Genomic DNA, 25,670 nt, shown 5'->3' with positions numbered 1-25,670 from the left:
GAGAGAGAGAGACAAAACAACAACAATAATAATAGATAAATAGAAGTTACTCATTTGAGAAAAAAAAAAAAAAAAAAAACCTTAGAAATGAAATATCCAAATTAATGATTATGCCGTTATGAGGACATGGTCCCAAATCCTTTGCATTTGGATTAGTGTTGGATAAGCTACAGCATTTCATTTTGAGACAAAGACCTGACAATGATGTGTAAAATCACACATTTTGTGACAACTGCTGTCAAAACACAGGTGGCACCAAGCTTGTAAAAGTGGTGGGACAAATTGTTTTTACAAAAGAAAGCTATTTGTGCTGGTGAAATATTTGCAAGATATTTCAGGTATTGCAGAGCATTTACAGGCTTTACACATGGACCGTTTTGTGAATGCAAAAAATACATGCTTTTAGTTTGACAGCATTTTTAGAGTTATCTATTAAGGACATATTCAGAACACATAGTTATGGAATTCATAGCCAACTTACCTTGTAAACAGAATTAATTCTGCAGTATCAGAAAATGATTTTTGATGAGAAGTCAGGTTTGTGAATGAGTTGTTCTTTTGAACAGGCTCTTTTCAACGAACTGATTGAAACAAACACGTTGAGGTGATTAGTGATTGAAATTACCCTAGTCAAACTCATTCGCTACATCAAACATTATCAACTCAGTGAAGTAATTGATTTGTTAACTGTTGATGCTACCTAATGCATAATGTATTTATCCACCAATCTACAAGCGCTTCATCTGATTAATTAATTGATTATTGATTAGTCAATACACACTTATCTTACAAATAGAGCCACCCAATACAAAATTTAAAAATCCTGGACCATCACCCCTGTATCCCAAGTCCCAAATGAAATGCCAGGTCAGACACACATTATTTTAGAATCATAAAAGTCTCCTTATATTTAACACTAGGGTCTGTTAACAAAACTGCGCCACTGCACATGGCTCACTGCTCTCTAGATTTGAAATTAATAATGCATTGGGACCTAACACTGGAGTCAATTTACTATTTCTACGGCGCTCTGCAAAGTGAGCATTTTTGGAGAGCTCTGACATGCTGAAATGGGCTTTGGTGACATTTAGATATTGACTATGGCTTATTGCACAGGCGTGCTGCTTTGTTTTATGCAACGGCATATGCTCAGCACTTTACCGCTTCTGAAGAGGAACAAACAGGTGCATGATTTCAACGATAATAAGGCATTAAAATATCTCCTTGTTTCCTAGGTAACGGAGACCAGAACAGGGCCTCTTGGATGCAGTAACTACGACAGCCTGGATTCCGTCAGCTCTGTCTTAGTGCACAGCCCAGAAAATAAAATCCACCTGAAAGGTATGACAACTGATGTGGTCTTCAGAAGAACAACACTGCACCTATGTTAGGTCTTACTTGTAACAACTGCACTGGTGATGTACAGTGAGAAGGTGTTTTGTTGTTGTTTTAAGGATGGGCAGATATATCTGACTGACTAAGTCCCCTAAATGTTCTTAACTGGCAGAACAAAGAAAGCAAATTACTGCAGGCACACACAGTATCAGTAAATTCATGATTGGGACTTTCGCACCGTGGGAACCTTTTCATAGTACCAGAACTAATTGAGGAACTACCCATTTTTTGGCGTTTTCGCGAAAGGCCCTGTTGATGCTATAATGGATCCTAATTCAGAATGAAGTGAAAAAATAAAATGAAATTTGTACATGTAAAATAAATAAACAAATAAAAGAAAAACATAGTAACATGATACATAAAATCAAAGCAAACCATGTAACAATTTACAAAAATTTTCCATTAGCTAACATTTGTTAATGCATTAACTTACACAGCATTCATAACAATATTATTACAGTGTTCATTATTATCTGTTAATGTTAGTTTTATAAAAATGCAGTTGTTCATTGTTAGTTCATGTTAGCTCAGGTCCATTAAATAATGTATTAGTAAATGTTGAAATTAACATCAACCAAGATTACTAAGTCCTTTCAAATTATTTTTTATTGTTAGTTCATGAAGTTTGCTAATGTTAACAAATGTTCCTTATTGTAAAATGTTACCTCAAACACTAATTGGCATATTTACATGTCAGTCAAACTTCCTGTGGGTGGTTCTTGTCCAGAATTATTTACAATAAGGACCAAGGCAAAAGTCTGGCTATAGCAGACCTGTTAGGAGAAACACAGCACTTGCTAATACTCATACTGTCTGCACACTTTCAAAAAGCAAGTGAAGAGTCATCAGAAGACAGGCATTTAGACTTGCATTAATTCACCTCACACTCTTGTGACAGCAGTGTCACCACAAGTCAGAGGTGGTCGGAGCAACAAAAAGAAGAGAGAAAATAACAGGACTGAAAGGAGCAAAAAGGAAGGTTTTAAGCCTCTAGCCGTTGCTAATTATACATGTGGCCTGTGCCAATTTCCACTGCCTTCTTGACATTGACATTTAAATTGTCAACCCACTTAATACTGCCATCTCCTGAAGCAAGTTCCCTGCTGCCCAGATTCGTGTAACTACTTTAATGAGCTAGCCATAGGGTTTCTGCACCACAGCTTATCTTTTGCTGAGTATTTGGGGAAGGAAATGTAGGGGGGGGGGGACAGTTGGAGAGAGAGGGATTCGGCCTATATTTGTGTATGTTTGCATCAGTTCACTTTCTGCATTCTTTCATTCACTTATTGGGGCTTCCCTGGATATTTTCAATCAAAGTGCCATGTCCTTTTAGAGTGCAGAATGTAAACCCTTTAAAATTAGGACATCAAGCCGTCAATACCATAGAGGACTGAAATATTCACGTTCCTCTCATTCGCTTTAAATAGAGAAAGTCTGTGGAGGAGGGGGCACAAGAGCAGCTATTTAGCTGTCTCCGGTATGAAAGCTATCCAAGTCAGTCTCTTTTTGTGAGGCTCCCCACACTGTTGGCTCTCTACCCAGCAGAAGCCAAAGCTTAAGAAGAAGACTGCATCTAATTATGTCTCTTGTTTTTTCACAATCCGATGAATAAATACTGAGGAACACATCATAAATATTCACACTGGGAAGGGAATTCAAAAAGGCTGTATATGAAGGCAAAAGGCATTGGTTCTTTCTTGAAGGATGTCAGACCTGGTAAAGCTGTGAAGAGTGTTTTCTCAGATAATATAATTAGCAGGTGTTCAACACCCACAGCTGGGCTGTGAAATCTGAATCTTTTACTTGGTGGAATGGCTGATGGATTCATGCATTCAGCACTGAATGATTTTAATTAGTAATTCATAGGTGAGTATTGATGAGGAGGCCTTAGGAGATCACATAAAAAAAATTAACAGAGGGGTTCTGCTCTCCAAAATGTCCACAGATTTTTTTTTTTTTTTTTTTTTACATGTTATTATCAAGGTTGGTTGGTAACTTTATTAGAAATTGCAACCATTATAATTCAAAACATACACTGAACAAAATTATAAACGCAACACTTTTGTTTTTACCCCATTTTATATGTGCTGAACTCAAAGATCTAAGACTTTTCCTATGTACACAAATGGCCTATTTCTCTTAAATACTGTTCACAAATCTGTCTAAATCTGTGTTAGTGAGCACTTTTCCTTTGCCGAGATAATCCATCACCCTCACAGGTGTGGCATATCAAGATGCTGATTAGACAGCATGATTATTGCACATATGTGCCTTAGGCTGGCCACAATAAAAGGCCACTCTAAAATGCGCAGTTTTACTGTATTGGGAGGTCCAAAAACCAGTCTCTGGTGTGACCACCATTTGCCTCACTCAGTGCAACACATCCCCTTCGCATAGAGTTGATCAGGTTGTTGATTGTGGTCTGTGGAATGTTGGTCCACTCCTCTTCAAAGGCTGGGTGAAGTTGCTGGATATTGGCAGGAACTGGAACACGCTGTTGTATACGCAGATCCAGAGCATCCCAAACATGCTCAGTGGGTGACATGTCCAGTGAGTATGCTGGCCATGCAAGAACTGGGATGTTTTCAGCTTCCAGGAATTGTGTACAGATCCTTGCAACATGGGGCTCTGGATTATGCTGCAACATGAGATGATGGTCGTGGATGAATGGCACAACAATGGGCCTCAGGATCTCGTCACGGCTGTACATTACAAAATTCCATCAATAAAATGCACCTGTGTTCGTTGTCCATAACATATGCCTGCCCATACCATAACCCCATCGCCACCATGGGCCACTCGATCCACAACGTTGCCATCAGCAAGCCACTCACCCACGCGATGCCATACACACTGTCTGCCATCTGCCCTGTATAGTGAAAACCGGGATTCATCCGTGAAGAGAACACCTCTCCAAAGTGCCAGACGCCATCGAATGTAAGCATTTGCCCACTCAAGTCGGTTAGGACGACGAACTGCAGTCAGGTCGAGATCCCGATGAGGATGACGAGCACGAAGATGAGCTTCCCTGAGACGGTTTCTGACAGTTTGTGTAGAAATTCTTTGGTCATGCAAACCGATTGTTGCAGCAGCTGTCCTGGTGGCTGGTCTCAGACCATCTTGGAGGTGAAGATGCTGGATGTGGAGGTCCTGGGCTGGTGTGGTTACACGTGGTCTGCGGTTTTGAGGCCAGTTGAATGTACTGCCAAATTCTCTGAAATGCCTTTGGAGATGGCTTATGGTAGAGAAATTAACATTCAATTAACGGCCAACAGCTCTGTTGGACATTCATGCAGTCAGCATGCCAATTGCACGCTCCCTCAAAACTTGCGACATCTGTGGCATTGAGCTATGTGATAAAACTGCACATTTTAGAGTGGCCTTTTATTGTGGTCAGCCTAAGGCACACCTGTGCAATAATCATGCTGTCTAATAAGCATCTTTATATGCCACACCTGTAAGGTGGATGGATTATCTCGGCAAGAAGTGTTCACTAACACAGATTTAGACAGATTTGTGAACAGTATTTGAGAGAAATAGGCCTTTTGGATACATAAAAAAAGTGTTAGATCTTTGAGTTCAGCTCATGAAAAGTGGGGGCAAAAACAAAAGTGCTGCATTTTGTCACAGTGTCTGTTCTGTGTCTCCCTGGGTGGCCACTAGAGGTCTCACTTCCCCTGATTGTCACCCCCTTCTGAACTACATTTCCCACTAGCCTTATCTGTTCATCACTGTTCATTATGTTCAGCTGTCACCACTTACCTTGTTTGCACCTGTCTATAAATACCCTGGTTGTTTCTGTCATTGTTACGGAGTCATTGTTGAATGTCACCCTGTGTTTTCCTGGTTCCCTGGTGGATATTCGTGTTTCATGTTTTGGACTGTTTATGTTTGGTTTTGACCCCTGCCTGGACTGTTTATGAGTTTGGATTGCCCTAATAAAACATACTGCATTTGGATCTACCTGTCTGTGTGCGTAGCGTGACAGAAGGACTCCGTCAAACCTAGATCCAGCAGTATGTTTTTTGAGGTTTCTCCCCCTGCCATCGAGCGGGAGAGAAGGAGTGGGTTCGAGGGAACCCGCCTGGTCGTTTTTCGTGGGACCCGGGGAGGTCGCAGAGGAGTGAGTGGTCGGGATGAGGTCCGGCATCGCTCTCCACCAGGGCCCCCCTTCGACCCTGGGCTCGTGAGGGACGGATCGGAACTGCCGTCTCTCCATCACGGACAGAGAAGGGGGAGGAAGCACACGTCTGTCGTTCCTGAGACCGTTCACGTTACGTCTGCCGAGCCTGTGTCTTCGGACAAGACGGCCGCGGAAACATTCTTGGACTATTTTTCTGTGCTGTCCAAGATCCTAGAGATTCCCAACAGTGTTCATGTCACGGCGGCGGAGCCAGCACCACAGTCCAGGATGGTAGCCAACCCAGCGCCACAGCACAAGATGGCCGCCAGCCCAGCGCCACAGCACAAGATGGCCGCCAGCCCAGCGCCACAGCACAAGATGGCCGCCAGCCCAGCGCCACAGCACAAGATGGCCGCCAGCCCAGTGCCACAGCCCAAGATGGCCGCGGAGACAGTATTAAGTTACTTTTCCAGGATGTGCCAGATCCCAGAGTTTCCCAGGAGTGTTCACATCACGGCCGCTGAGCCAGCGCCAATGCCCAAGATGGCCACCAGTTCAGCACCACAGCACAAGATGGCCGCCAGTCCAGCGCCACAGCACAAGATGGCCGCCAGCCCAGCACCACAGCACGAGATGACCGCCAGCCCAGCACCACTGCACAAGATGGTCGAATCTACACCTGTGTTGGCAGACAAGATGGTTGACTCAACGCCTGAGTCTTCCGTCAAGGAGCCACCGGCACGCCATCATAGAGGCCGCAGAGGAGGAGACAGGCGTCAGCCGTTCCTCATAGCCCGGAGGACGTTCCCGAGCAGGCCGCTGCCGTCCAGGAGGACGTTCCCGAGCAGGCCGCTGCCGTCCAGGAGGACGTTCCCGAGCAGGCCGCTGCCGTCCAGGAGGACGTTCCCGAGCAGGCCGCTGCCGTCCAGGAGGACGTTCCCGAGCAGGCCGCTGCCGTCCAGGAGGACGTCCCCGAGCAGGCCGCTACCGTCCAGGAGGACGTTCCCGAGCAGGCCGCTGTCGTCCAGGTGGACGTGTCCAAGGTTCCCGAGGCGGTGGCCGATGTTGTTCCAGTGTCCGAGGCGGTGGCCGATGTTGTTCCAGTGTCCGAGGCGGTGCCCGAGATGGTTCCGGAGGCCGAGGCGGTGCCCGAGATGGTTCCGGAGGCCGAGGCGGTGCCCGATGCCGAGGCGGTGCCCGAGGCGGTCCCCGATGCCGAGGCGGGGTCCGATACCGAGGCGGTGCCCGAGGCGGTGCCCGTTGCCGAGGCGGTGCCCGAGGCGGTGCCCGATGCCGAGGCGGTGCCCGATGCCGAGGCGGTGCCCGATGCGGTGGCCGAGGTGGTTCCCGATGCGGTGGCCGAGGCCGAGGCGGTGCCCGATGCCGAGGCGGTGCCCGAAGCGGTGCCTGATGCGGTGGCCGAGGCGGTTCCCGATGCAATGTCCGATGCCGAGGCGGTGCCCGATGCCGAGGCGGTGCCCGATGCCGAGGCGGTGCCCGAGGCGGTGCCCGATGCCGAGGCGGTGCCCGATGCCGAGGCCCGTGCCCGATGCCGAGCCGAGGCGGTGCCTGATGCGGTGGCCGAGGTGGTTCCCGATGCAATGTCCGATGCCGAGGCGGTGCCCGATGCCGAGGTGGTGCCCGAGGCGGTGCCTGATGCGGTGGCCGAGGCGGTTCCCGATGCAATGTCCGATGCCGAGGCAGTGCCCGTTGCCGAGGCGGTGCCCGAGGCGGTGCCCGTTGCCGAGGCGGTGCCCGATGCCGAGGCGGTGCCCGATGCCGAGGCGGTTCCCGAGGCGGTCCCCGATGCAATGACCGAGGCGGTGCCCGAGGCGGTGGTCGAGGCAGTTCCCGATGCAATGCCCAAGGCCGAGGCGGTGCCCGATGCCGAGGCGGTGCCCGATGCCGAGACAGTGCCCGATGCCGAGGCGGTGCCCGATGCGGTGCCAGAGACGGTGCCAGAGACGGTTCCCGATGTAATGCCCGAGACTGAGGCGGTGCCCGAGGTCGAGGCGGTGCCCGATGCAATGGCCGAGGCCGTGCCCGATGCGGAGGCCGTTCCCGATGCGGTGCCCGAGGCAGGGTCCGAGGCCATTCCCGATGCGGGGCCCGAGGCGCTGTCCGTTGCGGTGCCCGAGATGGTTCCCGAGGTCGAGGTACTTCACGTCTCCACAGGCCGTCCAGAACACCTTCACGTCTCCACAGGCCGTCCAGAGCACCTTCACGTCTCCACAGGCCGTCCAGAGCACCTTCACGTCTCCACTGGGACACCGGAAGGGCAGGTTCCGCTCTGGTCGCTCAAGTGGCGAGTTCTTCCCTGGCCGTCTGCACAACTAAGATGGACTGATCCTCCGTGGCCACCTGAACTGCCGGGTCCCTCATGGTCCCCTGAACTTTCGGGTCCACCCTGGCCACCTGAACTGCCTGGTCCCTCGTGGTCCCCTGAACTTTCGGGTCCACCCTGGCCACCTGAACTGTCTGGTCCCCCCGTGGTCCCCTGAACTTTTTTGGTCAACCCTGGCCCCCTGAACTGTCTGATCCACCTTGGCTGCCGATGGAGCCATTACGGCCGGTCCCTGTTCTCCTACACGGGCCTGGCCCGCCATCCCTCCCCCTGTTCTACCTCCTACCAAGGTCCGACCTCCTGGTCTTTTTGATTTCTTTTTTTTTTTGATCTGGGGAGCATCTGGAAGCTGCTCCTTAGAGGGGAGGCTAATGTCACAGTGTCTGTTCTGTGTCTCCCTGGGTGGCCACTAGAGGTCTCACTTCCCCTGATTGTCACCCCCCTTCTGAACTACATTTCCCACTAGCCTTATCTGTTCATCACTGTTCATTGTGTTCAGCTGTCACCACTTACCTTGTTTGCACCTGTCTATAAATACCCTGGTTGTTTCTGTCATTGTTACGGAGTCCTTGTTGAATGTCACCCTGCGTTTTCCTGGTTCCCTGGTGGATGTTCGTGTTTCATGTTTTGGACTGTTTATGTTTGGTTTTGACCCCTGCCTGGACTGTTTTTGATTTTGGATTGCCCTAATAAAACATACTGCATTTGGATCTACCTGTCTGTGTGCGTAGCGTGACACATTTATAATTTTGTTCAGTGTAAAAAAAAAAATATATATATATATATATATATATATATATATATATATTCAAGAAATAATTCTGAAAAAAAGTATCAGGTTTCCACAAAACTTTAAGCAGCACATTTCATCATTGATGATAGAAATGTATCTTAAGCACTAAATCAGCATATTAAAATGATATTAGCAGCATCATGTGACACTGAAGACTGGAGTAATGGCTGCTGTAAATTTTGCTTTACCGTCACATAAATAAATTTTTATATTAAAATGGAAAACAGCTATTTTAAATTGTAATAATAATTCACAATATTACTGTTTTTACTGTATTTTTAGCAAATAAATGCAGCCTTGGTGAGCGCTAGAGTCGCAAAAAAAAAACAAATATGATAAATAAAAAAATATATATATATATTTAAAATATATATATATATATATATATATATATATATATATATATATATATATATATATATATATATATATATATATATATATATATTTATTTATTATTTATTTATTTATTTATTTATTTATACATATATATATATATATAGTAGGATATATATATATATATATATATATATATATATATTTAAAGTCAAATGCAAAATTTAGATTCATGAAAAAAAAATAGGACTGTTATTACTGGTAAATTCACCTGTCATTGGAAAGTGTGACAAACAATACATTTTTTTTTCCATCTTGTTACCACTTTTTTCCAATTGCTAAAATAATCAATAATTTGTTTCCCGGGCAAATGTCAATTCTTCCATTGCCTGCTATCAAAATATCTAATCAGTCAGGAGAATTCCACAACAGCCGCATTGATTCCCTGTCTGCAGAGGTTTACGGCTGAATGACCTTGCCACGGAGATTGTTGGTCTTTATTCATCCCATTACCCCATTACTGCGCTGACATAGCAGACCTCACCATCCCAAATAGGACTCCCATCACTGATGCTGTTAGAGCAGTCAAGCTGCCTGCCTCTCTGACCCACTTTAAATGCTGTCTGTTACCCAAGTCAGCCTGTCCTGTATAACTGAGCCAAATCAGGGCTGTGAAATGATAGTAATGTGTCTTCATTGCAGCACGGTTTTGAACAGATTTTGAAAATATTTGAGAGATGAAAAAAAAATGAATGTGATAATGCCCGAAAACAGTATCATGTTCACAACCAGTCTAGACATCAGGTTCACCACTTAAAGTCAAGTCTTAATTAAAATGCACTTGAAATTACACTGCAACTTGAACTTTGAAACGATGATCTGTGAGTGAGTCTGTTATTAGATCGGTTAAATTAAAGATGCACCTCTGTGTACCTGTTGACCCTCATGATTCCTGAAGTAGACCTGTTGACTAATGGTCCAAAAATTACTTATTACAAATAGGTTACTATTAATAACAGTCGAACAACTGATGGGTGGATAGATGGATAGATAGATAGATATTTGGAAGAGGAAGAAACAGTGTTTATATAAATACTGTATATATAATTTACTAAAGTAATATAAACATGCAAAAATATTATAGTATTACTTGCTTGTTGGTTCAGCTTTGCCATCGCAAGGATAAATTACATTTCATAACATTTATTAAAACCAATTCTGAACTTTTGAGAATTGAGAGAGAGGGAGAGAGAGAGAGAGAGAGAGAGAGGAGGCTTGCTGATAGTGTGAGGTAAAGTGAAAAATGTTAAATGGAACTGGAAAATGTAATTTTAACATGCAAAAAGGCCACATTCCCTTGTCATTTCAAAGGTCCATCTCATGCCACTGCATTACTGTATTGTTCTAAATGGAGACTTAAAATAGAAAACATATTACTTTGAGAGTTAAGTGGGTAGAGAGACAGACGGAGTGTGGGGAGAGGAGAGGATAGCCAGAGGGCAGATGATGGGTGGGTTCATAATGGTGTCATATGACTCAGGAATTGATTTTTTTTTTCAAGCATCCATACGGGAATGCCAGACCTATTGGTGATTTGAGATGCTGGCAAACATATGAAACTTTAGCGCATCCAAAGACCTGAACTTGTTTACCAACCTAGCAGAAGAAAAACAGTTCTATGTAGCTTAGAAAATCTCATATCTGGTCTTGGAATCAAATTTCAGTTTAGTTCACAGAGTCTGACATTGCAGTAAACAGATTTTTCTCTCTCTTCCCACACGCACAGGTCTACAGGATGTGCTTCCTGAGTTTCTGCGGAACCGTTTTGTGGAGGCGGCCCTCAGTTACGTGGCGTGTAATTCAGAGGGCGAGCTACTGTGCCGCAACAATGACTGCTGGTGCCGCTGCTCTGCAAAGTTCCCTGATTGTAACTGCCCCTTCGCAGACATCAAAGCCATGGAGGAGAGTCTGCGTAAGAGCAAAGAGTCCTGGATTAACCTTAACAATGACTTTATGGACTCAGGTAGGTTAATCCAATGGCCAAAAAAGTGTTAAAATCTGCTTTATAATCTCTGGGGTTATGAAACCTTTCCACACACTGGATTAAATGGGAGAGTGGAACTTCTGCGGTTTAAAATGACAGGTAAATCTCACTGGTGTATCTCAATGGTGACAAATGATTGATATACTGTCATATTCCCTTAGCAGCTCTTTCTTGCAGAGTTTCTGTGGTCACTTCAGTCTAAACAGATCCACTTTGTGTATATATATTCTACGAAAAGCACATCAGAACTGAAAAGGCACAGACCTAACTTTGATGCACTACTTCTGTGCGACAGCTCCAGAAAAGTGTCCTTTAATTACACTTACATTGATAATGCATAGGGTAACACAGTAGAAATAGGCAGTGGCGTAATGGTAAAGGATCTGTACTGCAAACACAAGGGCTGGAGGTACAATCCCAGGTGTCTGAGGAAATGGGAGCATTAATGAGAAAACAATCCCTCTCTAATACCATTGTGTCCATAGGCAAAGCACTTAAACCCAAGGTGCACTTAGGGGATTGTCTCTGCAATTAGTGTTTTATATGAAAAACATCCGCTAAATGTGAAGTTCAAGAAAAAAACAATAACAACAACCCCTACAGAGTTAATATATTAAAAAGTCAGTGTTATTCATTAACGATATTCATTTCTCAAAGTATCAATCAGAAAAACGTTCATTGGGTTCCATTAAAGAAAATATCAACAGTCAAAAGTATTTGGACACTAAAAGCCATTTTTATCATTTAGCCATGCAAATATTACAAAAATTATATTTCCAATAAAAACCTCTTTTGAATGTATCATTATATAAAGCTATAAAGCAGCACAACTGTTATCAACATAAAAATAAGTTTCTTGAGCACAAAATCAGCATATTAGAATGATGTGACACTTTCGTCTGCATAAGAGATCTTTCAGAAACATTTTTTATAATTTTAGCTTTAAAAAATGTGCTTTCTAGTTTGTGTTATTGGTCAGTTTGTTTCTGAAAACCCTGAAAAGACCTGCAAGGGGACTACAAGTCAATAACAAATGAAGACTGCTTTGATAAATAGGCCCCACGTTTGGGGTTTAATTCTGAGTTCTTTAAAGTACACTGACTGTGATACATCTGCACCTTGGAATAGAAACCTAAACCAACAGGAGAGAGGGTTTGTCTATTGTATTGCTCTGGTTGCGAGAAAACAAGACTGATAAAATCTTCGGTTTAAAAAATGGTATGGTGTGTGTGCGAGAGAGATGTGGAGCAAACCCAAGGTAAAGAGAGCCGAAGAGAAAGAAGCATGGAAAGATGGCACCTCAGGTTTTACTCCTAGCTGAGCATTTCCACATTCAAAGAATGATTCAATCAGCGAGATAACCCCTAGCTGGCTCTAAAAGCTTCTGCTCAGTGATGGAGCATTAATGAAAGCAGCTCAAATCCCTTTAACTGTGGCACTGCACTCATAAGAACGCATATCTCCTTTCAGCAGGTGAAGTGCTGGGCTTTGGAAAAGGGCTCTTTAACCATAGCATAGCTACAGTGTAAGGGTTTTATTTACCCAGCCTCACAGAAACCTGCCCCTTTTGTCAGGAGGCCAGACAGCAGAGAGAGAACATTCGTTCAGATTCAGAATGGAAAACTGATTTATCATGCAGGACTCTGATACAATATAACAATATTAAAAATATCTGGGGCGTGGGGGGAGGGGGCTGCACCAAAACAAAAGCATACAGAAGTTTAACTAATGTCAGGCACCATGATATCAAGTTTGCATATATAGCGGCTTTAAAAAAGTATTTAGACACTTAAATCATACAAAATGCATGAATTTCATTACACTGGATAAAATATCAAACCATGTGGTATCTACAAACAAATTACACTAGAGCAAAAAAACAAACAAACAAACAAACAAACAAACAAACAAACAAACAAAAAAAGCTATGGAAGCTTATAAGCTTATTTCCACCATGGAACAAAAATTTAAACAATGTAATTGCAACTTTTTATCTCACTTTGACTATTTTTAAAAATGGTGAATTTATATCTTGAAATTGCAAGTTACAAACTTGTAATTGTGAGTTAACATCTCCCAATATATATTTTTTTCACCACAAAATAATAATAAAAAAAAAACAGTTCCACTACAATAACAATAACAAAATCAAATTTTATCTCACAATTCTAACTTCTTGTAATTTTGAGTTTATATCTAAAAATTCACATTTTTCTTCTCAGATATAAACAAGTTAATTTAACATCTCATACTTTTTTTTCTTATTGTGGAAAAAAAATGAGTCCAAATTGAAGTAATGAAATGTTTTCATAGAAAGCCTTCAGTCATTGATCTTTTGTTGTTGTTGTTATTGTTTGTTTGTTTCTTTCTTAAAATCAAATGTCTTTTTTATATTTATATAATGCATTTTCAAGTGTGATTTAAGTGTTCAAACACTTTGTATGTGATCTGTATTTTATACACAAATTTCGATGTATTTGCCATGTCAATGAACATATTTATATGTAATGCATATGTACATATGCATTCATATTCAACAAGGCAAAACAAAATCCAGTCAGCTTCTTAGACAGGTGAATGACATGGAATAAAGAGCAAAACCAGTACTCAAATAAAAATAAATAAATAAAAGAACAAAAGTTAAACAAAACAATAACCTTCTTTGGTCTTAGCCTCCTACACTGTGCATCTCAAAAAGGACAGATAAACACAATCACACCCACACACCAATACAAACAGAGATACTTCAGGGAAGTGATATCATCTTCCCTCACAATCTGCGCCTCAGTGCACTTTCAACTTTGTTCGAAAGCACCACGCATTGATCTCTCCTCAACCGATATCTCCTATTGGATGGCTTTCTAAGGCACACAATGATTGTAGCTCCGCCCTTGTTGATGCAGAATGATCCCCATGCAGAGCCTGACGCCTGTTTGTACATATACTTCCAAATCTACTCTCATCAATAATAAAAGTATATATCAATGTATAATACTTCTGGTGCATATTCCATTAAATTATGCTGATCAGATGTGCATTTAGAGTGGAACCACTCATTTAAGATGCACGTTACATTCATACACACTGTTAGTGAGACTCCATTCCGACGCGTTTGGAATCGATTCCAAAGTATGGAATTGACTCCATCAAAGGGAATCAACTCCTATTCATTGCCTTTTCAGTTCAATAGAGCTATTCACTGGGTGCTTTTCAAACAGAAGGACACATCCGAGTGAAGATGTGTCTTTCCTAGTCCAGTCCGGATTCAAGGTTAGTGTGTTTCTCAGCAATAAAAGGTAGCATGAGATGGTCTAGTAAGTGTGCATGGCTACATCATAAATGTTTCCATCCCCGCAGTCACGGCACGAAAATACTATTGAAATTATAATTTGAAGAATACTTTATATTAAACTTTTATATTTGCTGACTTTCTATAAATGCACTACAGTTAATGACACCCGTCTGTGGTCTCCCAGTTATTTACATTACTCACAGTTTAGCATTATGTGAGTCATTTACAACAAAACAAAACAATCGCTTCACCTCAAAAATTAAAATATACCTAATAAATACCCTTAAAAATGAAAAACCAATCCACCCATCTTTAAGACACTGAAGGCTGGGACATCCTTCGACTGAGCTTTATGACGTGGTAGCCTAAATATGCAGCCTTACAAGGATGTGTCCTTCTGTCTGAGAAACACCCATTAATCCACCTCTCGGTCATTCACTGATGGCAATGGGTAGTTTGATTGATTTCCGCAAACCTGTTCTTTCAGACGGTTCATTTCAATGAATCAGTTAAAACTAACAAACAAACAAAAACAATTGCAACTGTTCTTTTATGTTATCGCGTAATGACGTTGTCACATACGTATTTCTACAACTCGCTGTCATAGTATGCCACGCTGAAACATTCAAATAAAGCCATATGTGTGAATGCAAATTGCGGATTATTCCTTTCATTCACTTAAGTTAATGATGTTTGCTATGATTATCATTCTATTTTTCTGCATGTCAAACAGCATCCGACTTACAAATATTGAGTAGTCTATGTTTTGGTCAACTTTTTTGGAACTAAATAGCCATGCGCACAGCTAGAGGCCATGCCTAAGCTTTTCCTACCAGCGAAGAAGAATGGCACAGCATCATATGATTCCATATTGCTATGCTAACACTAAACATGCATATGCACCTTTTATGAGGTGCAATTAATTAATTTATTTATTTATTTATTTATTTTTGGTATTTTTGTAAGAGAATTCAAATTTTGTTAACAAAACTCCATTTTATAGGCAGTGGCAAGTAGGGAAGAATGGTGGTGACAGTTGTGTAAAGGTGCAGAATGAAGGAAAATAATATTGATTTAGGGCATATGTCAGAAGTGTGAAATGTTTATAGGACGGAAGCAAGAATCATGAATGAGCAGTTTGTATCAAATCAGACAAGAGGGAATTAACTGAATGGGAGCTTGTCAGTGTTATCTTGTCCTTTGGGAGTCAAATCCTGTGAAATTGACATAATTTTAGATAATGCTTCAGTTTCAAGTTGGAAAGATTCTTCTCTATTGTGAGGTATATTCGAGTGGAACTTTTTGAATGAGAAAAAAAATGCAGGACGGAGCTTGATTTAGTTCATTCAGAGATGGCTGGATTGTTGTTTGATTTGGATTGTTTTATTTTTATAATAAAAAAACAACAAGCATTTCTATCTGTTTTTCTTTATGATTTAAATGAATTCGGAGTATGAATAGTGTATATATATATATATATAAACAAAAATATAAACATACAAATATATACACACACACACACACACACACACACACACACACAAATTCCAGTATTATTTCAGTAGTACTAAGTGTTCACAGCATTTTAGTTGGAGCAAAAGGTTAAACCTTCCATGATTGATTAAGTTTACAACAGTAAGCTAAGTATTTAAAAGCCAAGAGGTCTGGCAGTGTAAAACTCCTGTGATCCTCCTTCAGTTCACAGCTTGATTAGCTGAAATCTTCCATTATGTTAATTAGAAACTGCCTCAAAGTTCCATGGTGTTATTTGATACATGATACCACAAACAATCAACCTGGCCACATTTTATAATGATAACAGTCTGGAAATTTGCAATAGGGTTTTGTGCATTTATGGGCCCAATTAGTTACTAAAGCCCCCACTGCCTATACAGTACTTAGATAAAGCTTTCACAGTTTGAATGTGACAGATAGCAATAAACAACAAATGAAGGTCTTTTTTTAGTGAATGGATTTTTTTTGGTTCAATAAAGTGGACCCACTTTGCTCTATAAAGATGATTACACTCCGCACACATATTCTGATATATCCTTTGGCCTCACAAAGACTCAACATTTAAAAAAGCTTCCCTACATTTCCTACAAGGCCTTACTTTAGAGAAAGTTAAAATTTGTTTCAAACTGTTTGATTAATTACTGTTTGTGTTACATGTCAAATGTAGCACACTTAATAAACACATCTCCCATTTGGCATTTGATTAACTTAATACATGTTGTAAATGGCTTCACCATGCTTCTCATTACCTCATAAACTGAGTAAATCAGAGGTACTGTAGATTAGCATGGTACTTGTGGTGGATGCTGTTTTTAGGATTAAAGAATGGCATATGCTGAGTTCTCCGGCATGTGCAAGATTTTGGGAGACCATTCACTTTGGGTTAAATCAGCTAGCAGAACGAATGGATCACCCAGCAACAGCGCTGGTTAGTCTAAGAAGGGATTATACAAAACTGTACTACTGTCATAAACATGATACTACTCCCCACCAAATCCCACAAGTACTTCACTTTCGCTAAAGAAGCCAATAAGCAACTCAGCACAGGTCGACCTATCGCAGATTCGCAAATGGTGAAAATACCAGTTTCTTATTTTATATTTGCATGTTGCTTGGGGGAATAATTGCAGCGGATTTAGAAAATGAATTATGCATAGCTTGTCCTTTGCTTATGTTTTGCTGTTGCCATTAACTAAGCACGTTTAACAGTTCAGATTCTAATGGGATGTTTAAGATGTCAAGCCATTTTTATAAAAGCAGAACAGCAGATTGATTATTTTTACCCAATTTTTTTTTTTTTATAAAATCAGTTTTATATATATATATATATATATATGAGATGCTACTACTGTATGCACATCTACTGTAATGTTTCTGAGCTGGAACGCTTTCTGTCAATAGTTTTTGCAGGCAAAGGTTTGGATTTATATTCTACATTGGAGTAAAAAAAATATCTTGAATATATGATAACTAGGGAAGCTTGCAGGGAAAAAATGAATAAAAAAGGCAACTGTGACTTTTTATCTCACAATTCAGACTCTTTTTCTCACAATTCTGGGTATATATTAAAGAAATCTTTTTTTTCATAGATATAAACAGTTCTGATAACAAAGGTCAGAATTGTGAGATGAAAAGAAAAGTCTGAATTGAGAGATATAAACTTGCAAAGAAAAAAGGCCGAACTGTGAGATAAAAAAGTTAAATGTACCTTTTTTATGTTTTATTCTGTAGTGGGGGGGGGGTTAGATTTAAACTCAGAATTCAGGGAAAAAAGTCAGAATTCCAAGCTATACACTCAGAATTATGAGATGTAAACTCAGAATTGCTAGAAAGAAAGTCAGAATTGTGAGATAAAAAGTCACAGTTGCCTTTTTTTTTTTAGTTTTTTTTCTGCAAGCTTCCATAGTTATCATATATTCATGATAAAAAAAAAACTTACCCCAATGAAGAGTATAAATCAAAACCTTTAAAAAAAAGTTGAAAATATTTTTTTTTTCTTTCATGGTGGAAAACAGGCTTCCATAGATAACTATAATTAATTGATAATTTATAGATAATTTAACTAACACATCACATTTGTCACACACACACAGACACTTTTCCTTGTTCCCCCTTATAAAACAGACACTCAACGAGTGGCTTTAGGGAACAGTCATTCTTGTGCATCTCAGAAAAGTACAGAAACTTTTGCAAAGGGTTTCTAGAAACTTCAGGAAGTTGCTGTCAGGAAGTTGTTGTAAAGCAAGGAAAGAGGATGGACAGTGCAGAGCACAGTCAGGCAGATGGTTTCTAGAGAAAGGCATTGTTGGAATCTGCTGTCAGTAGCTCTACTGACCTTCTGTCTCACTGTGGTTCCCATTGGGCCCTGACTGACAGATAATTCCCGGCTTAGGGACATCATCTTCAGCAATGTCCAATGTTGGATGCTGTAGATGTTTCCAAAGGCCTCTACGGGTGTGCAGTCAGTTCCTGGTCATGTAGGACAGCTCCATAACACACTGACAACATCTCGACACCCACTGACACTTAATTACACAGCGTAAGCACACTCATACACACAATCAGGGCCTAAAGCCATGGGAAAATCTTTTGAAGTTAAACAAAGAACAATTATCTCCGTTTTTTTTTTTTTTTTTTTTTACAGTTAATGTACAATTAATGTAATGTACAATTAATTTACTGTATAAACCAGTGCTATTATAGAACCAATAAGGGGTTCACATTTCCTGTTTTCCATTTATAAACACAATCTATTAAAACAAGGTCAGAAAGAATGTGTAGCAGTAATTGAAATGATCCAATTCAATGTACTAATTCCCCAATTGTCAAGATTTCAGACCCTTGTGTGTTTATGAAAAAGATAATCCATTACAGTAATGAAATTAGTGTGTTGGTAGCTGCACTTTATACTTTAAATATTATAGTAAACAAACCTACTGACGTTTAGACAGACTACTATAAAGAAGCTTTATCACATAGTGACACTCCCACTGACTGCTGAGAAACCTCGTTCTGCACAACTGCATATATTTTCTGCCTTGATAAGCAGCTGTCATTAAATCTGGCAGGTGGCCCAGGCAAAATGAGGATAGATTTGTGCGGAGCGGCGTGTGCAAAATGAGTTTTCGGCTTGGAGAAAAAATACTGTCATTGTCATCAGCGACGGTATTAGAAGTGTCACTTTCTGACTGCCTGCCATTTAGGCCTGTAGGTAGTCCAAGCACTTCCCGGCTCTCCTTCTCCTGACAAATGTGAGAGAGAATGGCAGTTCATTTTGTACGAGGCCTGATCTATGTGCTCGTGTAAAGGGAAAAGGATCAAATCCACATGGGGTAATTCCAGTAGGGTGAGATGGGCTTCAATTCAGGTCACATTTCTCGCTGAGATCACCCACTGAGCACCTCTAAATAATGTCATTTGGAGGGACCACACACACACACACACACACACACACACACACACACACACACACACACACACACACAAACACACAAACAGCTATAAAAAGACATTACTATTCTGTGTCACTATTCACCACACAGTTTAGACAACAGTCCATGGAACTGATACTGAGATTCTGATCAGGAGCACTGCTGTCATAGATTGAATTATCCTGAAATAAATGGAGGACAGAAATGAATCTTATATTTGAAGAAATCCAATAGTCTGCTCTAAACATCTGCTCTTTTGGGATCCATAAGCACTATGTCCTCCAATATCTTAATACAGAGTCACTGATTTTCTTGATAAAGTTGCAGAACATATTGCAAAATCATATTTTTTTGTCCATGAAGCTGTGCTAATTTCATTGTCTATGTTAAAAATAGAACCCACACATAACCAAGAAAAAAAAAAAAAAAGTTTTCAAGATGTACCAAGGATTTTACAGTTGTTATAGTATATACCAGGTATACTCAGTACAAAGTCATTTTTATACTGGTTGAAATGGTAATATATATTGACATATTTGAAGAGTTTACAACAATGACACATTTCATAAACTAATGCATTAAAAGCCTATTGTGTACTGACGTATGAAAAGTGTACAATCAGGACAGTAGAAATAAATAATAAAAAAAACCACTAGGTCTACTGTGTTTTAAAAGTTTTTTATTATTATTATTATTTTTATCTTAATGCTACATTTTTCAAATGCCATGCGCAAGACTCTGCAAAAGACATGAGATGCAAGTGCAAAAATGCACATGCAGCATAAAGGGCCATTCACTCAAACACGTTTTTGTGACAGAAGACGTTAATTTTTTATTGATAATTGTGGAGTCAGATGGGCTTTACAATTGGCTGCTGAGTGGAGTTTGCACTTGGATTTGTAGAGAATTAATACAGTGAACCAAATCATATCAACAGCCACATTTAGAAACAAAAGAACATTATCAGAATGACTATCACTCTTGATTACAACAGTGAAAAACGAGTGACCTCTGTTTGGCGTATTGGTTGAGGTTAGTGAATAACATAAAATTTACTAATTTTTATGTTTCATTTTCGGATTTAGTTAAACAAAAAATGTAGAAACATATTCAAAGATGAAATCAAACTACCTTGAGTAATTGTGTACTAGGTTACTGTGCAATGAAAATAGACCATACACTAAACCATAGTGTCCAACCAGTGGTATTATAGTAGCACTGGTGTGAAAATTATGAAAATTTGACAACTCAAATGTTCTCATAATAGCACATGTTGTGCCTGTGATATCTTCCCATTTTTAACTCTTAATCCATTTACATGTTTCAAAAGCATGTACAGCTGTTTTGAAAGCATTTCAACCCTGCAAAACGAACAACAGTAGATGTGTTGTTGTAAGAATCAGCCATGTTCTGATTAACTGCTTTAATTGCTATAAAGTTGGTTTAGACAGTCATCGGAGAGGCACAATCAATAAATGCATTCATCACTGGAGGATAGGCTTTGACGCATGTTATATAAATTCATCAAAATCAAAAGGCACTCCGGCAGTAGTGGGAAAAGATTGAGTGGTTAATGGTGGGTGAGAAGTATAGGCTTTCCTGCATGTCAGAGATACTCAGTCAACAGCTACTTATCATGTCCACACTTCTTTTGTTCTGTCTTTTATGTAGTGGATAGGAAGCTTTACAAGGTTGGCATATCTTTACAGTCCTTTTAAGTAATTTCTCTGGAATCGGTCCATGTAATGCTAATGTATATACTGTACCATTGTCAGAAAATGAACTTTTCCATTATGGGGGAAGTATGAAAGGGTTAAAGTCTAGCAGGTTAGAAATTTATTTAGTTCTTCTGACAGGTGTTTAAAATTAGCAGTGTAGAGGGATGCATTGTACCATATTTCAGGCCACACATTATAATATTTTAGAGATATTTTTATTTGTCAAGATTGTTCATTATTTTACTATATAAAAAATATTGGACATATTTTCAGAGAATATTGCAGTTTATTAATTGATGGATGTTCATTTGTCTAATCTTTGTCATATAAGACTCAGTTAAAGTTAATCTTTAAGAAGAATTTAACTGTTAAATAAGGGGAAAAAATGTAAAAATTAATGCATTTTTTATTGTGATGCCTAAATTCACTCATTGCATTTAAAATTATTATTTTTAGTGACAAGTGTTTACTTTTAATTTGTTTATAAAATGCAATATTACAAAAGACAAAATAACTAGACAAAATTATTTTTATATATAATCTATAATTATCATCCATTTATCAAATCAGACATGTTTTCAACCTTTATGAAGACATATTTTTCTAATAATATACAACCACTTGTGCCCTTCATTTCTGTTAAAGGGGTCATATGATGCAATTTCAAGTTTTCCTTTCTCTTTGGAGTGTTACAAGCTTTTCGTGCAAAGATAAGATCCCTAAAGTTGCAAAGACTAAAGTCTCTAACCCAAAGAGATATTCTTTATGAAAGTTAAGACTCGTCCACGCCCTCTTAAAATGTCTTGTTTAAACATGCCCCACGTCTACGTCACTGTGTGGGAAGATTTGCATAACACCACCCAAATGTTCATGCAAAGAAAGAAGGCATAACTTTGATTCTCACTGTAGTATTGTTGCTCCTGTGCCACCAAGTCGTGGAGACGTTGTGTGTTTGGTTGTGAAAGTGAAACTACTTTGTTTGGCCTTCCAAAAGAGGGCACAATTAGAAATCAGTTCAACACTATTTCAGAAAAGTTCAAACCAAATATTCATGTGTGCAACGCATTTAACGGAGGACTGTTTCCTGAACTTACAATGCCGGCTGTTCTGACTCACAACCTGTAAGTATGTTTTCATATTTAAAGAATTTGCAACTGATGATTCAAAGCGAGTTTTGAGCAGTGTAGAGTAGCACTTGTTGTTTGTTGTTTCTCCTATCACAAATGCAGACATGGTTTTATGTTTACACGGTGCGATACGCAATGCAACGCAATGCATAAAAAGACAATATAAGTCATTATAAGCCATAACAATTGCCTCGTTTGTAATGGGCTTTATTGTTTTTGTCTCGTCGCACCGCCAGCAGAAACAAACAAAGTAATGCATAGTAACCAACCCTTCACACACACGATTCATTCATCCAACCAACCAACACACACCTCGTTTTCAGAACGATGAGCTTTGTAAAAATTGATGCAGAAAGGTGGGGCATAGAGGAGCAACAATAATGCACAGTATGTGGAAAATAATGTTTTTTTTTTTTTTTTACCTTAAACCACATAAACACATTGCATTATACAAAATACACAAAATAATGTTCTTTTTAGCAGCATCATATGATCCCTTTAAAGGGTCATGAAACCCCAGACTACTTTTTCTGAGATTTTAGCAGAGGTTTGTGTTGCACATCATCGAAGACAACGTTAGCATTCAATAGTTCTAACTGGTGAAGAAAACTGGTTAATTTTAAGCTTTTTTTTGCGCTGTGTTTAAAATCTACATCGTGTTAACGTCACAATTTGTGACGTGGCAATGGACTATAGTACATTGATGACGTGTCGGTGTCTATTAAATTATTTATGAGACTGCATGTTCTTATCCTATGAGAAGAAGCTTTGCTTAATTATTCACAACAGCATGTACTTATTTGCTAAGACAGACACTTCAGACTGCGAGGCCACGTACATTAACCGAGAGAAACATTCATGGATCGAAGGAGAGTGTTTGTTTTTGTTTTGTAATAAGAGTTCAGCACAAATGCGATTCATTCACTTAGTGAGTGTAATCGTTTTTACAGCTCCGTGACACAACCCATCAAAAGGCTTATATAAACACTGCAGAATAAGTCTAAAGTTATCAGAGGTGCAACAGCACGTTCATATATATATGTATTCGATGCAGAGTGCAAATGGCTGTGCATTTATTTGTTTTTTTTACTCGATGGGAGAGTAATTAAACTGCCTGAAACTGAAGCTGTCTGTGCATTCTGTCTCCCCTCTTCCCCTCCACTCTGCAGTGCACCACGCCCACTTTTTTAGCATTTTTTGAAACTATGGTGAAAGCTAACCAGTGCTGAAATGGGGTTTCATGACCCTTTAAATCGACTAAACTGCTACTTCTAATTTCAAATCAATTTCACCTTTTTTTATTTTAATAATATGCACAACTTGGTTGAGAATAGAATATATAGATGATACAAAAACAATAAATAAAATTCAATAAAAACAAATTCTCCAAATTTTGAATTTGAATTGAGCAAGGTTTTGCTCCAAGACCCAGATTCATTTCCAACCCTGCTGTGTATTATCAGTGAGAAAGAGCCTCTAATGTTGTTCGATCAAGTTGTGCCTGTTGTAGCTCACTATGCATCCTTCAGCAGAGCTTGTGGTCCTCTAGGTGATATCTGTGAACCCAATAAAAAAGTAGTTGTACGAGTCAGTTATTGGCTTTTCCAATATCCAACAATTGTGACGGCAACCAAAACTAGCGGATATAGGGTGATCATGAGTCACTCTGAACTCAGTAAACACAATAAATCTGGTCAGGCAGAAAATAAATAGTGGCTGTCTGCTATTTCCAGCATACTCATCATGTGACCGTAGTCTTTGTGCAAAGCATCCTGTCTGTGGACAGGTTTTCATTGACAAGCAAATACTCAAACTCCCATACAAAGGATGTTGTTCTGCCTTTTTAGAGGAGGTTGCAAAATATTAATGTCAACCCTGAGAAATAAAAGTAGGATATGTGAACATCGCAGTATGACAGTTTGGTGCCACTTTGGCGCAATGACATGTGGAACACTGAGATCAGGGCAGAGTTTAACCGCTTACTGCATGTCAGATTGTCTTTAATATGACTAAACTAAGTTTCACACATGACCTAAAACACGCAGAATGCAGCAAAAGAAGCATAATAGGGTCTACACAATGCATGCAGGGTGAAATTCTTCCCACTAAACAACATTGTCTGTGCTGCTTTACTGTCTGTGATTCACGTAAAAAAAAAAGAAAAAAAAAAGAAAAGAGACCATATACTTCACAAAGTCTAAAAAATGCAAGCAAGAAAGAAATAGAAACTAACACCATTTAAGTTGCTAAAGGCTACAAATGCATCCTTCAGGAAGAAAGCCGGAAACATATCCTCACTCCCCCGACTGTGATTGTGAAGATTTATGGTTTGCCACAAGCTTTTTACTGGATTTGAGATATTACATGTAATTGCTGGTACATCAGAATAGAAGAGAGCACTGGTGGTTTTCCCCTGCTCTGTACAGCTCTGTTGAATTATATATTCAATAAAAACCACTAATATTAGCATTCACATATGTAGCAATTGCTCTCGTGGAGCTGGGAAATCAAGATGATTTGCTTCCTCAGAACTCACAAAGGAAGAGAAACAAGACAGACTACTGGAAGTCATTTCCGCACAGTGATGATGATCATGATGATGAGTTTAACCAGACATACATCATTTTCTCTGGGACTCTGAGCAGTCTATTCACTGCCATCATTGGCTGTTATAAATAAGAGAGATGCAATTCAGTGTGACATAGCAATGGCAGGAGTTACATATAATGGAGAATGGGCTAGTTGTCACAAGGTTGCCATATAAGAGCTGTATCTCAGCAGCTTTTAAAGTCAAAAGTCCATTCACCCAAATGTATGTTTCTCCAGAAATTGTTTTGTAAGTTGGTATCAAAATTTAGTTCAAATTCTTAAATTAGAACATTAGAATATCACATTTTTTGCTGTAGGTAATACATATTGTTGTAAATAAATTCAATTTCAACATTGTGCTATTTTGAATAATAATAAAGTTAATATAAGTATTATTATTAATATCAAAAAATGACAAATGAAATTGTATTTATTTTTTCTGATATAATAATATTACTGATATTAACTACAAAAAAATATGATGATTGGAATCAAAGTTAATGAATAATGAATAGAAAATTACAATTACTATGAGATACTATCCATCCATCCATCATCTTATTTTTATTTTTAATAGTGTTAAAAAGTCTGATTATTAAATATATTGTTTAATGTAGTTAATATCAGTTCATATTTCAAATAAAAAAAAATAATTATAATAATAATTAATTTTATTAAGTTAAACGTAACTTCTTATTTTTATATTATAATTATTGTATTATTATTATTATTAACAGTTTGATTGTTTTTAATATGTCAAAAAACATGCATAGTAAGCATTACTGAGTGGCAATAATACCTCCTCCTCTTGCAGATTCATTATTTCATTTTGTTTGTCTGGTGGTCATCATGATGGCAGTTTTTTTTTCTTCTTTTCTTTCGCCGTCTTTTCTCTTTTGATCTTAATTGTTTCAGTAAGTACAAGAAACAGTTTGACAGCGTTCATTCAGCTGCAATAGCAGT

At 39.5% G+C, this 25,670-nt stretch overlaps 1 protein-coding gene across 1 annotated transcript in view; it reads left to right on the top strand.

Annotated features, from left to right (window-relative positions):
- The window catches only part of LOC109078527 (BMP/retinoic acid-inducible neural-specific protein 3-like), an 89,420-nt gene that overhangs the window by 45,661 nt on the left and 18,089 nt on the right, over positions 1–25,670 (top strand). Inside the window, exons 5-6 of the mRNA XM_042775890.1 lie at positions 1,236–1,341; positions 10,778–11,014. Coding sequence (XP_042631824.1) covers positions 1,236–1,341; positions 10,778–11,014 — 343 coding nt within the window. The remainder of the gene's footprint in view (positions 1–1,235; positions 1,342–10,777; positions 11,015–25,670) is intronic.

The sequence above is a fragment of the Cyprinus carpio genome, chromosome A2 (genome assembly GCF_018340385.1).
Source record: "Cyprinus carpio isolate SPL01 chromosome A2, ASM1834038v1, whole genome shotgun sequence".
Taxonomy (NCBI): domain Eukaryota; kingdom Metazoa; phylum Chordata; class Actinopteri; order Cypriniformes; family Cyprinidae; genus Cyprinus; species Cyprinus carpio.
This window is presented reverse-complemented; position numbering and strand designations above follow the sequence as displayed.